Source organism: Vipera ursinii (assembly GCF_947247035.1).
Source record: "Vipera ursinii genome assembly, chromosome: Z".
In the NCBI taxonomy this organism is placed as follows: domain Eukaryota; kingdom Metazoa; phylum Chordata; class Lepidosauria; order Squamata; family Viperidae; genus Vipera; species Vipera ursinii.
Window position 1 is genome coordinate 17,543,859 of NC_139517.1, and position 27,587 is coordinate 17,571,445.

At 47.1% G+C, this 27,587-nt stretch overlaps 1 protein-coding gene across 1 annotated transcript in view; it reads left to right on the plus strand.

Moving 5' to 3' along the window:
* The window catches only part of PTPRH (protein tyrosine phosphatase receptor type H), a gene marked incomplete at both ends in the record, with an annotated part of 65,026 nt that extends 37,786 nt beyond the window's left edge, over nucleotides 1–27,240 (plus strand). Inside the window, 12 exons of the mRNA XM_083378831.1 lie at nucleotides 421–696; nucleotides 3,909–4,058; nucleotides 4,539–4,620; nucleotides 5,024–5,071; nucleotides 7,189–7,279; nucleotides 14,992–15,082; nucleotides 18,185–18,261; nucleotides 19,834–19,968; nucleotides 21,452–21,574; nucleotides 22,282–22,442; nucleotides 23,737–23,872; nucleotides 27,103–27,240. Coding sequence (XP_083234957.1) covers nucleotides 421–696; nucleotides 3,909–4,058; nucleotides 4,539–4,620; nucleotides 5,024–5,071; nucleotides 7,189–7,279; nucleotides 14,992–15,082; nucleotides 18,185–18,261; nucleotides 19,834–19,968; nucleotides 21,452–21,574; nucleotides 22,282–22,442; nucleotides 23,737–23,872; nucleotides 27,103–27,240 — 1,508 coding nt within the window. The remainder of the gene's footprint in view (nucleotides 1–420; nucleotides 697–3,908; nucleotides 4,059–4,538; nucleotides 4,621–5,023; nucleotides 5,072–7,188; nucleotides 7,280–14,991; nucleotides 15,083–18,184; nucleotides 18,262–19,833; nucleotides 19,969–21,451; nucleotides 21,575–22,281; nucleotides 22,443–23,736; nucleotides 23,873–27,102) is intronic.
* Between the last annotated feature and the right edge of the window lie 347 nt (nucleotides 27,241–27,587).

A 27,587-nucleotide genomic window follows, 5' to 3' on the forward strand; every position in this document is an offset into this window, starting at 1 on the left:
TCCTGCCTTTATTATTTTTTCTATATATAATTCAAGATAGCAAACTTAACTTATACCCTTTCCTCCTCCTTTTCCCCCACATCAACCTGTCATGTGCAATGTGCTGAGAGAAAGTGATTGGCCCAAAGTCACCCAGTTAGCTCTCATGCCTAAGGCGGGACTAGAACTCACAGTCTCCTGGTGATAGGCCCAAAGTCACTCAGCCAGCCTTCAAGCCTAAAGCGGGACTAGAACTCACAGTTTCCTGGTGATTGGCCCAAAATCATCCAGCTGGCTTTGATGCCTAAAGAGGGATTGGAACTCCCAGTCTCCTGGTTTTTAGCCTGGTGCTTTAACCACTAGACCAAACTGCCTCTCAAACACAACCAGGGTTGTTGCTTTCTGGGGTTGCTGTTCTAACACTCTACCTCTCTCTTTCAGCCCCACTGTCCCCGACTCATTTCCACATCCGGATGATCAATCAAACCACGGCTCATTTTGCCTGGGTGAACCCGAACTCACCATTCAGTGCCATCCGACTCCAGTGGAGCCCTTCAGGTGGATCCAGAGGAAACGAAACATACCCCAAGCCTTTGAACCAAGCTGTTCTGCACGGTCTCACTCCCAGCACCAATTATACCTTCACTCTCTTCAGCACAGCTGGAAATGGTTCCCTGTCCAGAGACAGCATTGGCCTACAGCAGCACGAGGCCACAGGTACTTAATCCTCATTTTACAGAGAAAACAGGAGCTAGAGAAGTGGGGGCGGGGGAAAAGCCAACCTTGATAAAGAATAATAGATTTATGGAAAGAATTAGGCTATGAATGATCAGTTGACTATGTGCCATCAAGTTATTTTTTTTACTCCTACTACAGATAGCCCTCAACTTACAACAGTTCATTTAATGACCGTTCGAAGTTACGTCCCTGGAAAAAAGTGACTTATGACCATTTTTCACACTTAAACGACAGTTGCAGCGTCCCCACAGTCATGTAATTAAAATTCAGATGCTTGGCAACTGGTTCATATTTATGATGGTTGCAGCGTCCTGGGGCCATGGTTGCAGCGTCCTAGGGCAGCGTCCTGGGGCCTCCTCAGGGTGCCTCCAGTCAGAGAATGTCGGCTGGTGGCCCCCAGGGGGAGGGCCTTCTCTGTGGGCGCTCCGGCTTTGTGGAACCAGCTGCCGGTTGAGCTCCGGATGGCACCGGATCTCCGCTCCTTCTGGCGCGGGTTAAAGACCCATTTATTTGAACAAGCTGGCCTGGCCTGATGGGGAATCACTTAGGGTTTTAATATTTATATATATATTTTATTATTTTTATTGTGGGCAATAATTTAATTCTTTTTTAATTTTTGTACTTTTGTAGTTTTAAGGTATGCCCTGTTCACCGCCCTGAGTCCTTCGGGAGAAGGGCGGTATAAAAATTTAATAAATAATAATAATAATAATAATAATAATAATCTCCTTTTGTGACTTTCTGACAGGCAAAGTCAATGGGGAAGCCAGATTCACTTACCCTGTTAGTAACTTAACAACTGCAGTGATTCAGTTGTAAAATGGGGCAAAATTCACTTTAACAGCCGTCTCAGCTAGCAACAAAATTCTGGGACTCAGCTGTGCTCATAAGTCAAAGAGTACCTGTACATAGATTTTGCCTATGACAATCTGACTTCAGAGCTGGCCCACAATGTCTTGCCTCAAACCCTGAGCTAGAATGACAAGACCAGTTCCTGGAGCATAAGCAAACTACTGTAGGCTGGTGATTGAATTTTAATTTAGCACAGTCGGCGGACATGTCCAGCAAGCGCTGTTAGTAAAGTTGTGGTCCTCGGGTCAGATCAAGCCTGGAAAAATGAGCCGAATGGCAGCGAATCAGTGGTGATTCAAGAACTTCAGCCTGCCAAAGTCTAGCAAATTAAAACAAAAACTTTTGGGTGCACCCAATATGAAGTCTCAGTGGGTGGGCAAGACCTGTGATACAATTCTCCCCTCTGTCACTGGAGTTTCTCTGCACCCGCCTCCTCAGATCCTCCTCCATTTTGCCTGATACTAAAGCCAGCCTTGAACTGTCCACCTCCCATTTCTCTCCCCCCCATCCCCACCCCCACTGGTGAAGTGCAGAAAAGAGCAAAATTTGAGAGAGAACTAGATGCTTGGGAATTTGAAGCAGGAATGTTCGACATGCAAGAAAAGCTTGACCGCTAAGCAATGGTAACCCCTGCCTGAATGGGGGAAGCTCACCGTTATGGCTGGGCATATCCTGCCATTCTGCATCGGTGTAGAAGACTTTTTCTGGTTGTTCTCAGATTATAACTGGAAGAGGACAATTGTTCCACCCTTTATCTGAACTGTCCATTAAGCTTAAAGTACACTTGAGAGCTACCAACCTACAGAAGGCTGCATGTAGAATAGGAAGCAACATTAGGTAGAAAGGAAACAAAGGATTGATTGATTTTGTACCATCAAGTTTTTGACTCCTAGTGACCACCTAGATCAGAGGTAGGCAACCTTGGCTCTTTTATGACTCGTGGACTTCAACTCCCAGAATTCTTGAGCCAGTATGGCTCAGCTTGGAAACCTCTCCCTTTCCCCTCAGCATGGCTGGCTCAGGAATTCTGGGAGTTGAAGTCCATGAGTCATAAAGCGGCCTAGGCCAGGGGTAGGCAACCTTGGCTCTTTTATGACTCGTGGACTTCATCTCCCAGAATTCCTGAGCCAGCATGGCTCAGCTTGGAAACCTCTCCCTTCCCCCTCAACATGGCTAGCTCAGGAATTCTGGGAGTTGAAGTCCATGAGTCATAAAAGAGCCAAGGTTGCCTATCCCTGACCTAGATAGATTTTGTCCGTGATGTCTATCCCTCACCTAGTCTTTCAGGTCTTCCAACGGTGCACCCCTCACCACTACAACAGAGTCCATCCACCTTGTTGTTCATCATCCTGGCCTCTTTCCTTCCTCCTTTCCCAACATTGGAGCCTTCCCCGGAAAGCTAGGTGCTTGCATCGAGGAGAAGGGGCAGAGATGTTTAAGGAAAGCGGGCACCCAGGAGCAGCCCAAGGAGACATGGTTGATATGATATGATAGCTTGCTTGGAAACTCCTGATCTCCACCAGTCGGCAGCAGAGACATATTAGCTGCCATGTGGCTCAGTGGGTTAGGACGCTGAGCTTGTCGATCAGAAGGTCGGCAGTTTGGCGGGTCGAATCCCGAGTGCCGCTTAGCAGAGTGAGCGTCTGTTACTCGTCCCAGCTTCTGCCAACCTAGCAGTTCAAAAGCACGTAAAAATGCATGTAGAAAAATAGGGACCACTACGGTGGGAAGGTAACAGTGTTCCGTGCGCCTTTGGCGTCTAGTCATGCCAGCCACATGACCACGGAGACGTCCTCGGACAAGCGCTGGCTCTTCGGCTATGAAACGGAGATGAGCACCGGCCCCTAGAGTCGGAAACGACTAGCACGCATGTGCGGGGGAACCTTTACCTTTTAATAGTCAAATAGAGTTTCACAGCCCAAACATAGCTCTAATCAAAAGGGGACCTGGTGGGAGCTTGGCTCCTTTTTTTGCCATTTTCTCAAGGTGACTGCTTTATTTTCTCTGATGTGAGCAGCCCTCTAGACACACTTAATTTCCTTTTAACTTTTGTATTGTTATTTATATATGCCCTGTGAACCGCCCTGAGTCCCTAGGGAGAAGGGCGGTATAGAAATCAAATAAAACTAAACTAAACTAAACTGGGGTGGGTAAGGTTGGTAGAATGAGCTGGCAAGATTGTGAGAAGGCGCCTGCCTAATCCTCTTTCCTTCTTGCTTCTACAGAGCCGGAACAAGTAAGTGATTTGATATGCCTCCCTTTGCAAGATAGCTGGAGTCTGAAATTATCCTGGACATGTCCAGCGAGTGCTGTTAGTAAAATTGTGGTCCTTGTGTCAGATCAAGCCTGGAAAAATGAGCTGAATTGCAGCGAATCAGTGGTGATACAAGAACTTCAGCCTGCCAAAGTCTACCAAATTAAAATAAAAACTTTTTGGTACAACCAATACGCAGTCTCAGACACTGTGGAGTGCTCCATCAGTACTACAGGTGAGATCTAAGACCATCTCGGTGTAAATTAGGTGCTAATTGGGCCATAGCAAATGAAGTCTTGGTGGAGCAGTGGGCTAATGCCTCCTTAAGTAACACCAGCTGCCTGCAATTAGTGCAGGTTTGCATCCCACCAGGCTCAAGGTTGACTCAGCCTTCCATCCTTCCGAGGTAGGTAAAATGAGGACCCAGATTGTTGGGGGCAATTAAGCTGACTTTGTAATAATGCCGCTTGGGGGTGGGTGTGAAAGCCCTAATAAGCAGGCATATACATAGAATGAAGGCTACTGCTAAGCTTGTAAGCTGCCCTGAGTCTTCGGAGAAGGGCGGGATATAAATGGAATTAAAATTTAAAAAAAAATTAAAAATTAAGTCATGGTTTCTGAAAAAGCCCATTCCATTGGGACGGTACCAATTATTTCACACATTTTTGGCCCCAATTGTTTGTCCAAAGATCTTATGTTTTCTTTCTGTGTTCAGTGGCTCTGCTTGGATCCATTTTTGTGGCGCTGCTTCTATTGGTCATCCTTTGCTTCCTGTTCTTTTACTTCAGGAGACCAAGGTAAGCATGTTTGAGATTGTGAGCACCAATAGAAGAGAAGATTGGTAGCTCAGGATTGAACCTTGGGATTGTTCTCTGAGGGGTCTTTGGTGCTCTGCAGGCATTCCAATATCCAACTAGGTAACATCCTGAGCTAGCTCGCACCACTAGTACTGATGACGTTACCTAGTTGAGTAATGAAATGTCTGTAAGAAAACAACCAGGCGCAGAGAGCATCTTGGAATCTGAGTAATGCACAGGTCATGCTGAAGGACCACTGAGTTCAAGAGTTCCTGGCAATGGGTCTTGCGTTGTTGACTTCGGTTCAGCAGGGTCCTGTTTGGCATTCTCTGTACCGAGGAGGATGGGAGCACTAACAAATACTGCCCAAGTGTCACTTCCAATTTTCCTCCCTTGCTTTCAGAAGGACAGATGCCTCGGAGGAGCAGAATCCAGACGTGGGATTGTCTGGGTGAGAATAAATTTTGAGATTTTTAGAAGAGAAGCACCATATTATCTTGTTTGAGGCCGAGCAATGGTGAAGGCAAGCGCTCCCTAGGATTAGAAGTAGAAGGGAGGGAGGGAGAGAAGAGGGGGGAGAGAAGGAGGGAAGGAGAGAGGGAGAGAGAGGGAGGGAGACAGGGAGAGAGAAGGGGAGAGAGGGAGGGAAGGACAGAGAGAGAGAAAAGGGAGAAAGGGAGAGGGAGGGAGGGAAGGAGAGGGAGAGAGAGACAGAGAGAGGGAAGGAAGGGGAAGGAGGGAGGGAGGGAGAGGGTGAGGGAGAGAGGGAAGAGAGAGAGAGAGACAGAGGGAGGGAAGTGGAGAAGGAGAAAGAGAATGGGAGAGGGAGAGGGAGAGAAGGAGGGAAGGAGAGAGAGGGAGAGAGAGGGGGAGAGAGGGAGGGAAGGACAGAGAGAGGGAGGGAGGGAGAAAGGGAGAGGGAGACAGAGAGAGAGGGGGAGAGAGGGAGGGAAGGACAGAGAGAGGAGGGAGAAAGGGAGAGGGAAGGAGGGAAGGAGAGAGGGAGAGAGAGAGAGCGAGGGAAGGAAGGGGAAGGAGGGAGGGAGAGGGTGAGGGAGAGAGGGAAAAGAGAGCGAGACAGAGAGGGAGGGAAGTGGAGAAGGAGAAAGAGAATGGGAGAGGGAGAGAAGGAGGGAAGGAAAGAGGGAGAGAGGGAGGGAGAGAGGGAGAGAGAGGGGGGAGAGAGGGAGGGAAGGACAGAGAGAGGGAGGGAGGGAGAAAGGGTGAGGGAGGGAGGGAAGTGGAGAGGGAGAGAGGAAGGACAGAGAGAGAGGAGGGAGAAAGGGAGAGGGAGGGAGGGGAGGAGAGAGGGAGAGAGGGAGGGAAGGACAGAGAGGGAGGGAGAAAGGGAGAGGGAAGGAGGAAAGGAGAGGGAGAGAGAGAGACAGAGAGGGAAGGAAGGGGAAGGAGGGAGGGAGAGGGTGAGGGAGAGAGGGAAGAGAGAGAGAGACAGAGGGAGGGAAGTGGAGAAGGAGAAAGAGAATGGGAGAGGGAGAGGGAGAGAAGGAGGGAAGGAGAGAGAGGGAGAGAGAGGGGGAGAGAGGGAGGGAAGGACAGAGAGAGGGAGGGAGGGAGAAAGGGAGAGGGAGACAGAGAGAGAGGGGGAGAGAGGGAGGGAAGGACAGAGAGAGGAGGGAGAAAGGGAGAGGGAAGGAGGAAAGGAGAGAGGGAGAGAGAGAGAGAGCGAGGGAAGGAAGGGGAAGGAGGGAGGGAGAGGGTGAGGGAGAGAGGGAAAAGAGAGCGAGACAGAGAGGGAGGGAAGTGGAGAAGGAGAAAGAGAATGGGAGAGGGAGAGAAGGAGGGAAGGAAAGAGGGAGAGAGGGAGGGAGAGAGGGAGAGAGAGGGGGGAGAGAGGGAGGGAAGGACAGAGAGAGGGAGGGAGGGAGAAAGGGTGAGGGAGGGAGGGAAGTGGAGAGGGAGAGAGGGAGGGAAGGACAGAGAGAGAGGAGGGAGAAAGGGAGAGGGATGGAGGGGAGGAGAGAGGGAGAGAGGGAGGGAAGGACAGAGAGGGAGGGAGAAAGGGAGAGGGAAGGAGGAAAGGAGAGGGAGAGAGAGAGACAGAGAGGGAAGGAAGGGGAAGGAGGGAGGGAGAGGGTGAGGGAGAGAGGGAAGAGAGAGAGAGGCAAAGAGGGAGGGATGTGGAGAAGGAGAAAGAGAATGGGAGAGGGAGGGAGGGAGAAAAGGGGGACGGAGAGAGGGAGAGAGAGGTGCAACGTAGGCCAGATGTAGGGAGATGATGGAATGGCCTTGAAGGACAGGAGAACAGTTGCTACTAAGGCAATGGGCAGATAAGAGGGGCTTGAGCCTGGGCCAAGGAAAAAAAAATGGTCTCAGTCAAGCCCCTCCTTAGTTCAGGTGAAAATAAAGTGGGTGCAGAGAAGCCCATCCAGACTTGCAAGATTCTGTTATTGTAGCTTTACAATAAAAGGAGTAGCGGCCTACAGGTCATTGGTTTCCTACTCTGGCCTGCCTTGAAGGATTCCCACCAAACTACTTGGAGTAGCCTCACCTGACCTGCACCCTTTGGTATCGAAACGATCCAATTTCTCTACTTTTTATCTGTCATAGAGTCCTTGGTGCAGTGCCTGTGTCGGCTTTCCCAGGCCATTGCTACGAGAAGCTGTCAGACAGCGCCTTCGGCTTTGCTGTTGAATACCAGGTAAGACGTTGCAGGTAGGGTTGGTTGAGAAACACACGACTGTCATAGAGAAGAACCTATCATGCAAATCCTGTGTCTCTAGGCAGAGCTTAGAAACCACTCTGTCTGCAGTGCCCCAAATCCAACGATTCCCAGCATTGACAGTCAGAGGCTCCTGGGCTCCTGGTTTGCCCCAGGACAAAGCATCCTGGGAAACAAGGATTTTGCTCCACTGAGCTTTCTCTTTGTATATGGGTGAGTTTCAATGGATCAGACATTCCTTTCGATTGAACATTTCTGGAGAAAAGCTGAAGGCAGAACAAGAAGCAAAGGATGGAAACGAATCCAAGAGAGAAGCAAGCTAGAACTGAGGAGAAATTTCCTGACAGTGAGAACAATTAATCAGTGGAACAACCTGCCTCCAGAAGCTGTGAATGCTCCAATACCGGAAGTTTTTAAGAGATTGGACAACCATTTGTCTGAAATGATATAGGGCTGTGGTGGCGAACTATGGCACACGTGCCATAGGTGGCACACAGAGCCCTCTCTGTGGGCATGTGCGCCGTTGCCCCAGTCCTAGGCCTTCAGCTGGGTTTTATAAAACCTTTTCGCTTTAGGCCTCCACTGCTCTGTGCAAAAAAAAACGTTCAAACAATCAATTTCGAGTTATCACGGGGAAAAAAAATCTCAGAAAGTTGGAATTGATTGATTGAACTTTTTAGTCCCACCCCCAGTCTGCTGTTACCACCACAGCCACGCCCACTGAATGGGCCACGCCCACCCAATTGGCCACGCCCACCCGACACCCAACAATACATAAGTGGGTTTTGGGTTGCAGTTTGGGCATTCGGTCTTTAAAAGGTTTGCCATCCCTGGTATAGGGTTTCCTGGTTGAGCAAGGGTTGGACTAGATGACCTCCAAGGGTCACCACGAATGCTGCCATTGCTCTATGCTCCATATATCTTAATGCTTATAAATGGATGCAATATAAAAAAAAATGGATTCAATTCCTGTTGCTCGCTGTTGTGCTATTGCAAAACATTAGAAAAATAAAGTGCACTGACATTGAATCAGTGATATTTACCATTAGAGGTTTTCCCCGCCTCTCATTTTCTCTTTTTTTTTTAAAAAAAAAATATGTGTGTTTTAGTTCTTGCCCTGGGACTTTGGACAGAAAATGTCATGTCACGGTGATAGTTTTCCCTTCAGTGAAAATGTTGCCCAAGGCAGACTCCCGATGTTTTCCATTTTAAGTCATCCTTTTATTCTGCATGAATGTGCGAGTTCTCTATACAGTAAAAGGATTGTATGTTCCAGTGTGGTCTACATTGGTTAGACTCCACTTTGCCTATGGTGTCAAGTTCTGAACCCCGCACTTTAGGGGCCCAGGAATCAAAGAAATTGGAACAGAAGCTGTAATTACATTCTTCAAATACTCACCGGGATGTCCCACAGAAGAACAAGAGCCTTGGTGGAGCAGTGGGCTAATGCCTCCTTAAGTAACACCAGCTGCCTGCAATTAGTGCAGGTTCGAGTCCCACCAGGCTCAAGGTTGACTCAGCCTTCCATCCTTCTGAGGTAGGTAAAATGAGGACCCAGATTTTGGGGGGCAATTAAGCTGACTTTGTAATAATGCCGCTTGGGGTGTGTGTGAAAGCCCTAATAAGCAGGCATATACATAGAATGAAGGCTACTGCTAAGCTTGTAAACCGCCCTGAGTCTTCGGAGAAGGGCGGGATATAAATGGAATTAAAATAAAAAATAAAATAAAACATCTAAACTTACCTGAAAGGAAGGTGCTTTTTTTTTCCTTTAAAAGGCAACTGGACTGGGGTTGTTGTTGTTGTTGTTGTTGTTTGCACTGTTCCAATATCAAAGAATAGGTCAAGCTATTCTCCAAAGCGCCTGAAGGCAGGCCCAAAAGCAATGGATGGAAACGAATCAAGGAAAGAAGCAACCTAGAACTAAGGAGAGTGAGAACAATTAAAAGAATGGAACGGCCGGAGTTGTAGGTGCTCCAACACTGGAGGTTTTTAAGAAGAGATTGGACAACCATTTCTTTGAAATGATACAGAGTTTTCTGCCTGAGGTGGACTAGAAGACCTCCAAGCTCCCTTCCAACTCTGTTGTTCCGTTATTCCATTATTTTCCTTGAGGAGGAAGGAGGAGGAAACATTTCACTTCTCATCCAAGAAGCTTCATCAGCTCTGATGGTGGTGGTGGGGATGGAAGGATAGGTTCTGATAGGATAAGGGTGGTGGAAATAGAAATATTTTTTCCCCTTTGCAGTAATCTGGTCATTAGCACTCTCTCTCTGAGAGTTATTGAGGCCACTTGGGGGTTGATCTGTGCCCCCAGGATCACTTGAAATAGAGTGCAAATGGATGTGGAATCTTCTTGGGACTGCTGCAAGGACTTCCATTCTTCTTCTTCCTCAAGAAAAAAAAGTCCAGTTGCCTTTTGAAGGAAAAAACAAAACCACCTTCGAGACAATTACGACCAGGATGACTGAGAATCTCCACAAGATCTAAACTTCTCCCATGGGTCTTCAAATAATAGATTTAGATTTCTATGGTCTCCCTCAAGACAATGGTAAGAAAGCACTGCCTGGAGTACTATTAACCTGACATTCCCCAGGAGGATAGAGTCTGCAACTCCTAGAGTTCCCCAAAAGAATGACTATGCCAGTGATGGCGAACCTTTTAGAGACTGAATGCCCAAACTGCAACCCCAAACCCACTTATGTATCGTCGGGTGCTGGGTGGGTGTGGCCCGCTGGGTAGGCGTGGCCTATTGGGTGGGCGTGCCTACGGTGATAATGGCAGACCGGGTGGGACTAAAAAGTTCAATCAATCAATTCCCACTTTGCGAGATCTTTTTTCCCCCCGTGATAAGTTGAAATTGATTGATTGAAACTTTTTTTTTTCCACATGGCGGCAATGGCCTAAAGCGAAAAGGTTTTATAAAACCCAGCTTGAAGGCCTAGGACTGGGGCGACGGCATGCGTGCCCACAGAGAGGGCTCTGCGTGCCATCTGTGGCATGCGTGCCATAGGTTCACCACCACGGGACTATGCCTTTTGGGAATCTCAAGTCCTGAGGTAGACCAAGCAGGGAAGGGGCAAGATGAGGGAAAGCTAGCCCAGTATGATCTAATGTTTGAATTGTACAGGTTGTCCTCGACTTACAACACTTATTTTAGTCACCGTTCAAAGTTACAACGGCACAAAAACAAAAGTGACTTGTGACCTTTTTTCACACTTGTGACCCTTGCAGCATCCCCATGGTCATGTGATCAAAATTCAGGCCCTTGGCAACTGGCTCATATTTATGAGGTTTGCAGTGTCCCAGGGTCATGTGATCACCTTTTGCAACCTTCTGACAAACAAAATCAGTGGGGAAGCCAGATTCACTAAGTTAACAAGTGCAGTGATTTAACAATTGTGGCAAGAGAGGTTTAAAATGGGGCAAAACTCACTTAACAAATGTCTCCCTTAGCAACAGAAATTTGGGCTCTATTGTGGTCGTAAGTCAAGGACTACCTGTATACTTATTTATATATGTTCCCAGTTGGAATCATTCTTTGATTACACCGGCAATCTGCTTTCCTTGGAGGGAGGGGCAGTTTGCAGATCCCCACCTAGCTATCTCTTGTTTGTCTTCATATTTTTGTGAAATATCTATAAATACATTGTTTCCAACAGTGCAAACATCAGTTATGCAGAAAGAGTAGGCAAAGCAAGTGTTAGCACCTGAGTTGTTGATACTTCCTAAATTAACTTGCAACCACCACGTTCACTGTTCTTAGAAACTATTGTGGTTTTCAATTTTACTTCTGCAAAGCTTGAATTTCCACTTGGTTCAATTGGATTGGGGGCACGCATTGCAAATATGAACATCAATTGTCATAGTAAGCTCTAATCTGATTGATCCCTTTCCTCGTCCTACCTTGAAATATATTTGTTAAAAAGGAGTGCTCCATATCTCAACTACCCTGTATCGTATTCAGCTTTTTATATTAATATGTCCTCAGTTTTCTTCCATTTGTTAGCACCTCTGTTATGGCTGGGTATAAGAGTTTCGAGACTGATGACAACTCAGGAGTTTGTTATATAAGCAACCCACTGCAAATATCCCCATTATCAGCAATTCAGATTGCTGGAATGTTTATAACAGGGGTCTTCAAACTCAGCCCTTTTATGACTCATGGACTTCAACTCCCAGAATTCCTCAGCCAGCATGCCTGGCTGAGAAATTCTGGGAGTTGAAGTCCATGAGTCATAAAAGGGCCGAGTTTGAAGACCTCTGGTTTATAACCTCATCTTATTCATCTCAATACATCTTACGAAAGAGAAGTCTGCAACAATAATGTTTGGGAAAGAGTCGCTTTCCATTTTTGAGGGTTGTTAAAAATTCTGGCGTAATAGCTGTTGGTTTTTTGTTTTTAAGACCTCAGAAGCTTCAGAAAGGCACATTTTAAATAAACAGACACTAAGCAACAGATTTTCTCACCTATCCAGATGAAAATGCCCGTTAGCCGTCTCCCAGTACATTTCACATTTATGGATTTTAGGAATCCTCAGCAATAGCAATGCTTCCTGGGATTTCTTGCAGTTTAAGCCCACACATCTTGTGGCTGCCATGGGGAAGATTTGGCAACAGCATCAGAGCTCAGTGGTCCTCTGTAGTGTGTTGTATTCTTGTATGACTTTTTCACCGTATCTGCTGAAATGTCTGGTTTGTCTGGCACCAGGTATGAATCAGATATTATCAGTCTGGCTTCACTTAATAGGTTCACTTAAAAAGGTAAAGGTAAAGGTTCCCCCGCACATGCGTGCTAGTCGTTTCCAACTCTAGGGGCCGGTGCTCATCTCCGTTTCAAAGCTGAAGAGCCAGCGCTTGTCTGAGGACGTCTCCGTGATCATGTGGCCGGCATGACTAGACGCCAAAGGCGCACGGAACGCTGTTACCTTCCCACCGTAGTGGTTCCTATTTTTCTACTTGCATTTTTACGTGCTTTCGAACTGCTAGGTTGGCAGAAGCTGGGACGAGTAACAGGCGCTCACTCTGTTACGCGGCACTCGGGATTTGACCTGCCAAACTGCCGACCTTCTGATCGACAAGCTCAGCGTCCTAACCCACTGAGCCACCGCGTTCACTTAGGGAAGGCCTTTTTTTTTCCAGGGGGAGCATGGGTTGTGGGGTGAGGAAGGGAAACAATTGTCCAACTCCACACCCGAGCTGGATCCAGTCAAAACATGGTTCAGAATTTCATTCAAGGAAATCACTTTTCAGTATTTTGTCTTTCTCCCCCAATTTTCATGCATGGAATCATTGGCTTCGGTGGACAAAAAGCACATGTAGACCTACGACTGCAATTGAGGCAAAAATTTTATTTGTTAAGTGTGGCATTTGCCCCAGTATACAATTTTTCTTGCCACTGTTGTTAGGTGATGATCACATAACCCTGGGGCAAAATTCATTCCAGTTGCCCAGCGTCTGAATTTTGATCACGTGGCCATGGGGATGCTGCAAAGGTCGTAACTATGAAAAACGGTCATAAGTCACACTTTTCAATGCTCTTGTAACTTTGTGTAATGTATTGGGCTTGTTTTGTTAAGGGAACACCACGTGGGTAATTGCTGGAAGGTTGCTTGAGCAAGGAAGCTGGCTAACGGCTCCTAGCTCCTCAGACAACCCGTCTCCAGCGCTGCTATTGGTTGCCTCTAGGGCGGCAATAGGTTGCTGTAAACCTATTGGCCACCGCCTAGAGTCCAGGGTATAAATTGCTGCATTCGCAGCCCTGTTCCTCAGTTCAGATCCTGCAAGCAATAAACAATGATCTTTGCTGAACTCACTCGCCTCGTCTTCGTCATTAAGCAAGGAACCCAGTACATAACACTCTGAATGGTCACTAAAGGAACTCTTGTAAGACGAGGACTACCTACAATTCCTTTGATCTAGGATGCAAAGGAACAGAGTTGTTGTGGGTGGATTTCAGATAAAATCGCCTCAGACCTCTCCAATTTTTAAGAAATCTCTGCATCTTCAATAATTGAGGCGACCATCAATCCCAAGGCATGATGGCTGAGGATGTTGGGATTTGTAACCTAGCACAACTGCGAAGCAACTGGTTGGGAGGATGTCTATCCTCATCCTGTTAGCATTAAATGTCAATAGACTTCGTGGGACTTATTCTAAACTGACACATCGGAAAAAGGTTGAGAACAAGGAGCGAAGGTGTGGATAGAATCAAGATCACAAGAAGTGATACTACTGCTTTATGACACCTTGGTAGGACCACACTTGGAATACTGCATCCAGTTTTGGTCACCACAATATCAAAAAAAATGTTGAGATGCTGGAAAAAGTGTGGACAAGAGCAATAAAGATGATTGGGGGGCGGGGGAGCTGGAGGCTAAAACATGTGAAGAATGTTTGCAGGAATGGTCTAGCCTAGTGAAAAGAAGAACTGGGGTGACATGATAGCAGTGTTCCAATATTGAGGGGCTGCCACAAAGAAGAGGGAGTCAAGCTATTCTCCAAAGCGCCTGAAGGCAGGACAAGAAGAAGCAACGGATGGAAATTGAACAAAAAGAGAAGCCACCTAGAACTAAGGAGAAACTTCCTGACAGTAAGAACAATCAACCAGTGAAACAACTTGCCTCCAGAAGTTGTAGGTGCTCCAACACTGGAGGCTTTTAAGAAGGGATTGGACAGGTCTCCTGCTTGCTCAAGGGGTTGGACTAGAGCAGGACTTTTCAACCAATGGTACGGGTACCACCTGTGGTACATTGGCACCTGGCAGGTGGTACACAACCATCCTAGAAAAGTGGTAGCTGGGGAGGGGAATGAGCTGAACCGGTGGCACTGCACAAGCCTGAGCGAGAGATGGCTGGAGCTGCAGGGTTGTCAGGGCTTAGTGGAAGCGCCAGGATCTTCTTTGGGGCTGTCAGGGCTCAGCGGAAGCACCAGAATCAGCGCCTGGCTCCAGCTGGAGCTCGCGTTGATCCTGGTGCTTCTGCTGAGCCCAGAAGAAGCACCGATCAGCTGGAATGTTGCAGCATCTCCAGGCTCTTGTGATTTACATTCAGATGCTTGGCAACTGATTCATATTTATGACGGTCACGGTGTCCCAGTGTCATGTGAAGTGACCAAAACCTGCTGCAACCACCCAGCAGACAGAGGGAATAAAAACCAAACACCCCTCCACACACACACCCGCTGCCAATCCTCAACAGAAATGCTCACAACAATGAAAACCTCAGACAGCAGGAAGAGCGCCGCTGGGCGGGCAGGCAGGTGTCTTGCTCGGCTGTGGCTTGGGGGGCACTTTTTTCAGTGCCATTGTAATTTCGAACAGTCACTAAGCGAACTGTTGTAAGTCGAGGACTACCTGTACTTCATCACTTTTTTCCTTTTTTCTTTTTTTTTCTTTTTTTTTGGTCATCAGGTTTTTGACACCTTGCTAGGCGGCTGGTGGTACTCGGATGTTGCCCTATCCTAAAAGTGGTACAGTGGGTGAAAAACTTGAAAAGCCCTGGTCTAGAAGACCTCCAAGGTCCCTTCCAACTCTGTTATTCCGTTATTGAAAGGAAGACGATTTCCAATATAGTAACACTCTTGCTTGACAGCTTGTTTTCGCCATTTGCTTTTGCTTTGTCTTATTTTGGAAGCCCTCTGTGCCCTGCTTTACTGAGTCAATATTTCTTCTTTCCTTGTCTGCATAATAGCAACTGCAGGACACGGGGACAGCTCAGCTCCAGAGTGTCGCCCAGCAGCATGAAAATCAAGCTAAGAATCGCTATAGCAACGTTCTGCCATGTAAGTTCCGTTCCCTTACCTCGCAAGTCTTTTCATTATTTTATTTTTTTCCATCCCATCGGAATGAACCCCTTCGGAAGGGGCTCTCTCTCTCTCTGTCCATCTGCAGGAAAATAACCAGAATGAGATCCAGTCTGGGGTGGAGGATGAAGTCAGCAAAAGAAGGGCTGACTTTAAAACTGGGCTTGAAGAGGCCATTGGACTAGTGAAAGCATCTTTGGGGGAGATGCAGTCAAGCAGCCTCTTGAACTGTGAATCGTGAGCTGCCCAATGGCCTCCAATTGAACGGATGCATAGTTCCATTCTACGCCCTCCTGCCTCTGGCTTAGAAGACCCAGAATAGGGTATATGCAGTGTGCCCTATGCTTCCCTGTGCACTACTACACAAACACAATTGTTCTGTTCCAGCCTATGACCGGCCCTGTTGGAATGTCAGGGACAACCCCTTTTTATATTCAATAGGCTGGAACTAGTCCACCCAAATTTATTTGCAAAAGCTAAATGAAAAAGTTCAAACAAAAGTTAAACAAATACAGACCAAGACTTTATCAGAAGCTTTTCAAATGGTTGCCTTCAGTAACCAGCACCTCCCACACGTTCCCCTTTTAAACAGCAGTCTCAAGGCGTGGCTTCTCATTGCCTTCTCCCGAGTTGCCTCATTGCTTTCCTTTGCTCAGTTCTGCTAGATTGCCTCCTGCTCCTAGCATCCCTGAACAGAGCCAGCTGTAGATCGTCTTCTTCCAATCTTTCAGGCTCACACAGCTGGGTTTGAGGAGGAACAAGATGGGAGGGGCCTAGCTGAGAGTTCTGTGGTGCATCAGAACCTTCCTCTAACACCAAAGGCTCTCCAAACCCCTCCTCCTCCTCTTCAGAATTGTCCGACTCAGCTGCCGAAACCACAGGCTGATGCTGAATCACAACAACGTCAGGCCCCATGAACAAATAATGACACATTGAGTTGCTTTTGAGGACTACCTTTATACTGGTGGCATATAGAGCCTTGGTGGAGCAGTGGGCTAATGCCTCCTTAAGTAACACCAGCTGCCTGCAATTAGCGCAGGTTCGCGTCCCACCAGGCTCAAGGTTGACTCAGCCTTCCATCCTTCCGAGGTAGGTAAAATGAGGACCCAGACTGTTGGGGGCAATAAGATGACTTTGTAATAATGCCGCTTGGGGGGGGGAAAGCCCTAATAAGCAGGCATATACATAGAATGAAGGCTATTGCTAAGCACATTGGTTTGTGCTTAAATTGTAAGCCGCCCTGAGTCTTCGGAGAAGGGCGGGATATAAATGGGATTAAAATAAAAATAAAATAAAAATATAAAGCCCTGGTGGGGCAGTGGCTAGAATGCAGTATTGCGGGCTAACTCTGCCCACAGTCCAGAGTTTGATCTTGAATGAGCTCAAGGTTGACTCAGCCTTTCATTCTTCTGAGATCGGCCAAATGAGGACCCAGATTGTTGGGGCCAATAGACTGACATTATAAATCGCTCAGAGACTGCTGGAAAGCACTATGGAGAAGTATGTAAATCTAAGTGCTATCGCGATTTATTGTTACCCAACAGACAGAATCTTGCCAGATTAAAACAATTATGCATAAATATAGATATACTCTGTAAACTGATAGGGAGGCCCCATCTTTGCCCACTTCCTACCTATTAGATATTCCAAGCTCCACTGATTCTTTGTCCTCTGGGAAGCAGTCTTTCCCTCTTAGGACTCCAGACTACATTCCACCACACAAAGGTAAAGGTAAAGGTAAAGGTAAAGGTTCCCCCGCACATGTGTGCTAGTCGTTTCCGACTCTAGGGGCTGGTGCTCATCTCCGTTTCAAAGCTGAAGAGCCAGCGCTTGTCCGAGGACGTCTCCGTGGTCATGTGGCTGGCATGACTAGACGCCAAAGGCGCACGGAACGCTGTTACCTTCCCACCGTAGTGGTCCCTATTTTTCTACTTGCATTTTTACGTGCTTTCGAACTGTTAGGTTGGCAGAAGCTGGGATGAGTAACAGGCGCTCACTCTGTTACACGGCACTCGGGATTCGACCCGCCAAACTGCCGACCTTCTGATCAACAAGCTCAGCGTCCTAACCCACTGAGCCACCGTATCCCTACCACACATAGACACACACACAAAAAGGGGGAAGACAGAAACTCAACACACTCCAGGAGCATCTGCAAAAGGGTCAAAAAGTCAAACTGGCAGTTGTGTGATCCAAGCCCTTTCCCCCAGCCCGATATTTTTGACCACCCTGTAGACATCCCTGACATATACACACTGTCAAGACTAATTTGCACTCTCACCTATATTCTGCTTTGCTCGCAGCTTGACAAAGAAAAGGGAGGAGGGTGGGATGAAATGCATGGGCAGAGGGAATTGCATCTGGGCATCACCAGTTCCCGTCAGACAGTGCTCCAACCCAAGGACATTTTGAGCAGGTGGATTAGCATGGCCGCTGGTACCCATAACAATGTGGAAAGACGTGATTGGTGGACGTAATGGATTATGGGTGGCCCATAGGGAAAAGGGGGAATTAACTATGCTAGCTTTTGCGTGGGAAACCCAGAGCTGGTTTCGCTTTGATTGTGCCAATATGGTATATTCAGTAAAGTTTATACTCTTGGTAAAATAATGTCCTAGGAGTTTTCTTTTTCACCAACTGGACAGAGGACATGTTGTGTCATTACCTAGAAGAAAATACAAGTGCCTCTTATGGCCAGTAATGGTAAAAGAATTGAATAGCATTCCAAAAGCTGTGTTTGGCAAGCTTTGCCTATATTTTCGTTCCAGAATTTCACCCATTACACTCAATGTAAAAGATCCTGCTTGAACTTTGAACATCCCACTGTAGAAGTCTGATTCGAGTCTAATTGGTTTTGGTGCAACTCAACAGTCACCATTCCACAGAGGACACTTTAATGCTCTACACTAGTGCTTGAGAATCACTAGAATTTTTATCTAGAATTCTGGGTCAATGTAATATAATGGAGACAATGCTGGATTTCAACCAGAAAGACTGAGGTCCTATGTGTTTCTTATCTTCACTACTATTCTTTTGCTCTCAATCTTCTCCTGAGTGCCATTTTTGGTTCTTTCTCCACAGATGATCATGCACGAGTCCATCTCACCCTCAAGCAAGAAGATCCCTATTCAGACTACATCAATGCTAGCTACATGCCTGTATGTCTTCGCTACTGCCTTTTTGGGATGCGATGTTGGCTAAGAGTGCTGAAAAAGTAGATGGAAGCCAGTTTGACTCCCTGAACTGCTCATGCTGGGACATGTTTAAAGCATTCCAAATTAATTCCAAATGCCAAGATGAATAATGTGCAACCCTGATACTGGATGTTATATCCAGAAGCCTTTCATAGTTGCTAGTGAATTGCCATTTTTAGTGCAACAGAAGAGAGAAATGATTATGTAATGGATCATAGCCATATTCAGAACAGAACAGAACAACGGAAGGGACCTTGGAGGTCTTCTAGTCAAACCCCCTGCTCAGGCAGGAAACCCTATACTATTTCAGATAAATTGTTGTCCAATCCCTTCTTAAAAACCTCCGGTGTTGGAGCACCTACAACTTCTGATTCCACTGATTAATTGTTCTAAGTATCAGGAAAAATTTTCCTTAGTTCCAGGTTGCTTCTCTCCTTGGTTAGTTTCCATCCGTTGCTTCTTGTCCTGCTTTCAGGTGCTTTGGAGAATAGCTTGACTCCCTCTTCCTTGTGGCAGCCCCTGAGATATTGGAACACTGCTATCATGTCATCCCCGAGTCCTTTTCACTAGACTAGGCATATCCAATTCCAGCAAACGTTCTCCATATATTTTAGCCTCCAGCCCCCTCATCGTCTTTCTTGCTCTTCTCTGCACTCTTTCTAGAGTCTCAACATCTTTTTTACATCGTGGCGACCAAAACTGGATGCAGTATTCCAAGTGTGGCCTTACCAAGGCATTGTAAAGTGGTATTAACACTTCACGTGATCTTAATTCTATCCCTCTATTAATGCAACCTAGGACCGTGTAGGCTTTTTTGGCAGCTGCAGCAATTTCACCATATTTGATCATACATTTCACTACATTTGAACATACGGTGCTAATGACAACAAATGCGGGTGTCCTGGATCCTGTTATTTTGATACACCTTTTTTTTTTGGATTTCAGCCCCGCAGCCCAAAAGCCAAATATGATCTCCACCCTGAAAATAGTTGCCTCTCCCCATCTTCTGCCACTGATACAGCTAACTGGAAGTATTATTTCCATTTGATGCAATATATGTTTGCCCTTTGACGTCTAATGTAATTTGGACTCTATTTTTTTCCTCCTCCAAACCTTTCATCTTCACTTAACAAAGGCCACTTTGAGAGTCTGCTTCGGCTTTGCCCGTCATAAATGAGCACCACATATCAAAGTGCTTGCTTTTAGGCCAGCTCCCGTAGACGGTCATCTCCAAATTGTGTTCTCCTCTTTGGGATCTATTAGTCTGGGAGCCTATGTGCTCCTAATGACTTAATGGAAAGTAATGCAATTTCAGTCCACGTGCAGGGGCATAAGGAGACATCGCTCTGCCTTTCGGAAACAATTGTTTTGTTGACTTCTCCAGAGTCTCAGAGCAACGCTTCGTTTTGACCAAGGCAGCCTTGAGCACAACATGCAACGCTTTTTTAGAAGTACAACAATGATTTTTTAAAAAATGAGCAAATGTTTTTGTGTGTATGTAGATATAAACTGATGTAACACCTCTCCCCTCCCAAGGGCTGCAAGAAGGAGAAGGAGTTCATCGCAGCGCAGGGACCGCTGCCTGCCACGCTCCGTGACTTCTGGCGCATGATATGGGAGCAGCGGATCACCACCATAGTCATGCTGACAAATTGCGTTGAGAACGGAAGGGTGAGGATGGCCCTTTGCTTCAGCACCAAGCATGTGCTGGAGGGATGCAGTGCTGGGCTTTGAAAGGTTTTGCTCTTTTTAATCTCAGAATCCAAATGCCATGGCTGCATCTCAGCCATCCAGGCTTCATGAGCTGGCAGCCATTGTTGGGGGGGGGGAGGGGATGGGAAGGGAAATTTTGGAATGGAAGGGAGAAGGTGAGAATGGAAGCCCAGCTGAGTCACGTGAGAAGCTCCAGCCAGGCAAGGTCAAGTAAGGATATGCAGAGCTGGAAACCCAGCACCTGTTTCCTAAACAAAATGCAAGCAACCAGTGCTTTTTTTGTAAAAGAAAAAGGTGCCAGAACACACACGTCATACAACCCGCCTTGCCTATCCTACAAGGTTCCATCCAAAAAAGGTGCCGGAACTCCATTCTGAGCGTTCTATGACAAAAAAAGCCTTGCAAGCAACTGATTGGACATTTGTGGATAACTGGGGAGGGGGGGGATGGCCAGAGGGGGTGGGGGGAGTGAAAATGAACTTTCCTTTCCTCAGGTTTAGCTTACGCCACTTCTGTAATCATTTAAAATACAGTCTCAGTAAAACAAATGGCCAGGAGTGTTTCTTTGCTAAAGCAGGGCTTTTCAACCTTTTCACCCACTGTGCCACTTTTAGGATAGGGCAACATCCGAGTACCACCAGTCGCCTAGCAAGGGGTCAAAAACTTGATGACCAAAAAAGAAAAAGGAAAAAAGTGATGAAGTACAGGTAGTCCTCAACTTACAACAGTTCGCTTAGTGACTGTTCGAAGTTACAATGGCACTGGAAAAAAGTGCCCCCTAAGCCACAGCTGAGCAAGACACCTGCCTGCCCGCCCAGCGGCGCTCTTCATCCTGTCCGAGGTTTTCATTGTTGTGAGCATTTCTGTTGAGGATTGGCAGCAGGGGTGGGGTGGGGGTATGTTCAGTTTTTATTTCCCCCCCCCCCCCGTCTGCTGGGTGCTTGCAGCATGTTTCATTCACTTCACATGACCCTGGGACACCGTGACCGTCATAAATATGAATCAGTTGCCAAGCATCTGAATGTAAATCACAAGACCCTGGATATGCTGCAACATTCCAGCTGATCGGCGCTTCTTCTGGGCTCAGCGGAAGCGCCGGGATCAGCACCGAGCTCCAGCTGGAGCCTGGTGCTGATCCTGGCGCTTCTGCTGAGCCCTGACAGCCCTGCAGCTCCAGTCGTCTCTCGCTCAGGCTTGTGCGGTGCTGCCACCGCTTCAGCTCATTCCTCTCCCCCGCTACCACTTTTCTAGGATGGTTGCATACCACCTGCCAGGTGCCAATGTACCACAGGTGGTACCCGTACCGCTGGTTGAAAAGCCCTGTGCTAGATGACTGAGTGGGGTGGTTGACACCCAATTTGACAGGCATCTCATAACTTTACCACTTGTCCCCAGTGCTACAAATCCCATCAAATGTCCTTCCAATTTTTCTCCTGACCAGGTGAAATGTGAACACTATTGGCCCTTGGACTACACCCCCTGCACCTATGATAACATTACTGTGTCTGTTATGACAGAAACCATACTCCCTGATTGGTCTGTCCGTGACTTCTGCATCAAGCAGGTGAGTGATTGAGACTCAAAGCTGCCTTCTCCTTCTGAGCTTAACATGCCGCAAGAAGTGCTACCTGGCTCAATCCTTTTCAAGTGACTTCCACCTTGACACCATCATTTCCCATGCTCAGGTACCTATGGGAGCCAAAAAGGGATGTAGGGGGAAAAGAAAGGGGAAAAGAAAGGGGTGAATTCCCAAGTACAAGGGGGGGGGGGGGAAATCGTACTCCCCCAAATTTGTGTTTTGGTTTGGGGAATATCTGAATTATGTGTTTCTCAACACATAATTCCAGGAACGGTTGCTGGAATTGGATATGTCTAGTTTAACGAAGAGAAGGGCGAGGGGTGACATGATAGCAGTGTTCCAATATCTCAGGGGCTGCCACAAAGAAGAGGCAGTCAAGCTATTCTCCAAAGCGCCTGAAGGCAGGACAAGAAGCAATGGATGGAAACTAGTCAAGGAGAGAAGCAACCTAGAACTAAGGAGAAACTTCCTGACAGTTAGAACAATTAACCAGTGGAACAACCTGCCTCCAGAAGCTGGAAATTTTTAAGAAGAGACTGGACAGCCATTTGTCTGAAATGGTATACTTAGGGTTTCCTGCCTGAGAAGGAAGGTCAGGACTAGGTGACCTCCAAGATCCCTTCCAACTTTTTATTATTATTATTATTATTATTATTATTATTATTATTATTATTATTATTATTATTAAACAGGTGAGCACGTCTGAAGTTCGCCATGCTAGGCATTATCACTACACAGCATGGCCAGATCATGGAGTGCCCCAAACCACAGACACCATTCTTCGTTTCCGAGATCTTGTCAGGCAGGACTTGGACAAAATGAAGGATAATGGGCCAGTTCTGGTTCACTGCAGGTACATCAAGTGGGAGTGAGAAGGTCCGGGGCAAGAAAAAAACCAAGGGAAGGTGGGACACTCATTACTGAGATCTTCTCCAATGGATCTGCTCAGAGTGACTCTTCTTTCTAAGCAAGGTGGCACTATTGATTAGGATCTTCTCCGCTGAGGGCTTCAGTCTCCCTTCACTTTCCAATAAATCAAGCACCGAGAAAGTCATATAGGTCATGCTGGTTGGGGATGATGGATGTTGAAGTTCAAGATATCTAGAGGGCCCCAGGCTGAATAAGGCTGATCTAGAATATCTCCCATGGTGTCTGCCTCACTAGATAGACCAGGCTGGGAAATCAACGCCACCCAAAACTAGAGCTATACTTTATTGAGATAGGCTATAATCTCTACCCCTACTGACACCAAACAACACCAGTTCCATTGGAGCAACACCGAAATCATCGGCCATGCTACCACCTGCCAGGCTCGTGAGTTCATCGAAGCCTGGCCAATCGCAAGCAATTCCATTAGCAGACACCTTGACCTACAGCCAGCCTACGAACCCCTCAGGATCCAAATCAACTACACAGCCAACCAGAGACAGCACCGACCCTCAAACGACCCACACAAACCCCCTCCTCCCCCCCCACCAGCAGTTCATTTCCTAATGATCCTGGCCTGAGGTAACCTCCCCATAACAAGACCCATCACAAGCCTCTCACTGATGACTCACACCTGACCCATCACAAGACCCATCAGAAGACCCTCACTTGACACACCCACACCTGAAGCCCTTATAAACAGGAGAACATTGACACTGATGTCCCCTAAACTCCGCTAAAGGTGTTACCTAGCCTGGTAACGAAACGTTTGGAAACCAACCCACAAGCTTGGAGAAGGAACTTTCACCCTCATAGGCTATGATAACAGAATCTTGCAAACTTGTGTGTGCTTTACTTTACCTTCTTCTTATGCTCCAATGAATCGGGAACAAATCAGCCTGAGTGACTTCCAAAGACTATTTTGTTTCCCAGGACTATTTTAGCCCTCTCTGCTTATGTAACATTCTTGCCTATTTCTGTCAAAGTCGTCTTCCTTAGTCATAACATACATCTAGAGCAGGAGTCCTCAACCCTTGGCAACTTTAAGACTTGTAGGCTTCAACTCCCAGAATTCCTCAGCCAGCAAAGCTGGGAGTTGAAGTCCACAAGTCTTAGAGTTGCCAAGGTTGAGGACCCCTGATCTAGAGCATAGTTGAGGTTCTCCATGCCTGATTGCCTCTTTTTTTTTCTTCTTCTTCTTCATTTTTCCACCTTTCCAGTGCTGGGGTGGGCCGGACAGGCACGTTTATTTCTCTAGATTCACTCCTGTGTGAAGCCCAGGACCGAGGAGAGATTGGTGTCTTTTCATTTGTTGAGAAACTGAGAAGGAACCGTCCACTCATGATCCAGAATGAGGTGAGAGAATGGAAAACAGTGACATGGAGAAGCAGATCTGGTCTATGGGCAAACATCTTCTCTGAATTATTTAGAGAATTTTTCAGGGAGAAGTGGCGGGGGAAGAATTACATACATGCTCCACCGCTCACTTTGAGAGTTCCTCTGGATCTGACCCATATCTCTTCTCAGGTTGTACAGTTGGCAGGTACAAGTAGTCCTCAACTTACGACTACCACTGAGCCCAGAATTTCTGTTGCTAAGCAGGACATTTGTTAAGTGAGTTTCGTCCCACTGTACGACCTTTCTTGCCACAGTTGTTAAGCGAATCGCGGCAGTTGTGAAATTAGCCACAGGGTTGTCAAGTGAGTCAGGTTTTTCCACCTGACTGTGTTGGTCAGAAGGTTGCAAAAAAAGTGACCGTGTGACTCGGGGAACACGGCAACCCGTCATAAATACGAGTCAGCTGCCAAGCGCCTGAATTTTTTTTTTAAATTTTATTTATATACCGCCCTTCTCCCGAAGGACAGGGCAAACATATAAAAATACAAAAATACAAAAGTTAAAAAAGAATTAAACACAATGCCCAAGCTAAAACAATAATTACATATATTAAAAACAACAGTAAAATCCCAACCCATCCCCCATCAGGCCAGGCCGGCTTGTTCGAATAAGTGAGTCTTCAGATCGCGTCGTAAGGAGCGAAGGTCGGGCGCCATCCGGAGCTCAACCGGCAACCGATTCCATAAATCCGGGGCGCCCACAGAGAAGGACCTCCCCCTGGGGGCCACCAGACGACATTCTCTGACCGGTGGCACCCTGAGGAGGCCCTCTCTGTGGGAACGCACAGGGCCGAGGGAAGTTGATGCCGGCAGCAGGTGATCCCTGAGGTACTCCGGACCCTGATCATGTGACCCCGGGGATGCGGCAACGGTTGTAAGTGTGAAAAATGGTCCAAAGGTATTTGAAGAAGGGGGGGGGTGTCAAAGAGGCCATCTACGTTAAATTAAACAACCCTGCAGGCCTCAACAGAAAGTGAAGGATAGGAGCCCACCTCTCTCCCGTCCACAACACGGTCCTTCGTCCCATGAAGCTTCCACACCCGCTTGCACTTTGATTCAGGTGACCCTGAGGGCACAGATAAATCCGCAACTGGCCTCAACGATCCTCAGAACTAAGGACTGACCTTCAGAGTGCCAACGACAGGATGACTGCAAAGAATATAAATCCTCCCGTTCCCCACCAGTCAGTTAGAACTGAAGAAACGTTTTGAATGAGAAGTGAAACATTTTTCGAGGGGGAAAAACCGCACACACCAGAAAGTCCAATTGCCTTTTAGAAAAGCATTTTTGGGACGGTACCCGAGGGACTGCTATTGTCTTTTTTTTCTATGAGGTGCTTTTATTTTCCATCAAGAGCTTCCTGGTCATTTTATTTTTTTATTTTTTATTTTAATTCCATTTATATCCCGCCCTTCTCCGAAGACTCAGGGCGGCTTACAAGCTTAGCAGTAGCCTTCATTTTCTGTCTAACTATTAACTAAGGCTTTAACACCTGGAATACTGCATTCAGTTTTGCTCACCACATTACGAAAAAGATGTTGAGACTTTGGGGAAAAAGTGCAAAGAAGAGCAACTAAGATGATTAAAGGCCTGGAGACTAAAACGTACAAAGGACGGTTGTAGGATCTGGGTACGGCCAATCTAGAGAAAAGAAGAACTAAGGGGAACATGATAGCAGTATTCCAGTATTTGAGAGGTTGCCACAAAGAGGAGGGGGTCAACTTATTCTCCAAAGCTCCAGACGGCAGGACAAGAAGCAATGGATGGAAACTAGTCAAGGAGAGAAGCAACCTGGAACTAAGGAGAAACTTCCTGACAGTTAGAACAATTAACCAGGCCTGCCTTCAGGAGTTGTAGGTGCTCCATCACTGAAGGTTTTTAAGAAGACACTGGAGAGCCAATTGTCTGAAATGGTATAGGGCCATCGTGGCGAACCTATGGCACGCATGCCATAGGTGGCATGCAGAGCCCTCTCTGTGGGCACCCGCGCCATCGCCCCAGTCCTAGGCCTTCAGCTGGGTTTTATAAAACCTTTTCGCTTTGGGCCTCCGACGTGTGCAAAAAAAAAAAGGTTCAATCAATCAATTTCAATTTCTTGCAGGAAAAAAAAAGATCTCGGAAAGTTGGAATTGATTGATTGAACCTTTTAGTTCCACCCAGTCTGCTGTTACCACCGCAGCCACGCCCACCCAATGGGCAACGCCCACCCAATGGACCACGCCCACCCGGCACCTGACAATACATAAGTGTGTTTTGGGTTGGAGTTTGGGCACTCGGTCTCTAAAAGGTTCACCATCACTGGTATAGGGTCTCCTGTTTGAGCAAGGGGTTGGACTAGATGACCTCCAAGTCCCTTCCATCTCTATTCTGATTGATAGGATTAGTCTTTTTTTTAACTCCCAAGCCATTCAGTTGGTGCTCACACTTACTGTGAAAAAGATAAAGCTGCCTTGGAGTTGAGCTCTAGTCCTGGCGACTGCATCAATACATCTATTTAGTTTTCCTGGCAACAGGAAGGAAACCGTTTGCCATTGTCTTCCTGCAGTATTAATTTTTCAACCCTCAAAGGCTACGCCTGCTGCCCTGCAATTCCCTGTCGATCTCCCGGTGCCAAGAGTTTTTGTTTTGACCTCCCAAGCTAAGTTACAGCCATGGATTTTTCTGGTGATCTTCCAGGACCAATTACTACTTCCAGGTCTGATCTGGCTTAGCTTTCTGAATTCAGGCCAAGTCAGCTGGGCATTCCCCCCACCCCCACCCCAAAGCTGGGCAAATGGGTATCTGCAGTGCTTTTTTTGTAAAAGAAAAAGGTGCCGGAACTCACACATGTCATACAACCCGCCTTGCCTACCCTACAAGGTTCCATCCAAAAAAGGTGCCGGAACTCCGTTCTGAGCGTTCTATGACAAAAAAGGCCCTGGGTATATGCTCTGGAAGGAACTGGGGTACGTTTGAATCAACTCCCAACTGAGCTTGCCACGTGCATATAGCTATACAAACAGCCACATTTCCCAGTGTGATTTCTGCATCACTGGGTTTTGGGTGTGTGTGCGTGTGTGTGTGTGTGTTTAACGAATTGGCCAATACCTCTGACCACCGCTGATGTCCCTGTGGGGCAACTCAAATCAATTGTTTATGCCATGTTCAGCTATCTATCCCTCCCCTGCTACTCTCTCTCTCTTTCCACAGGATCAGTATGTCTTTTTGCACCAGTGTCTGCTGGATGGGATCCAGTCTGCCCCAACGAATACCCGGGTGATCCAGGAACATCCTGCAGTCTATGAAAACATTATGGCTATGCAAACCTATGAGGTCTCCCGAGTGTGAGAGGCTTGGCTTTTGCCCAGGCAAGAAGATCCCTCTACAGCAGGGCTTTTCAACCAGTGGTACGGGTACCACCTGTGGTACATTGGCACCTGGCAGGTGGTACTTGACCATCCTAGAGAAGTGGTAGCGGGGGAGGGGAATGAGCTGAACCGGTGGCAGCACCGCACATGCCTGAGTGAGAGATGGCTGGAGCTGCAGGGCTGTCAGGGCTCAGCGGAAGCTCCAGGATCAGCGCTTCTTCGGGGCTGTCAGGGCTGAGTGGAAGCGCCAGGATCAGCAGCAGGCTCCAGCTGGAGCACAGCACTGATCCTGGCACTTCTGCTGAGCCCAGAAGAAGCACCGATCAG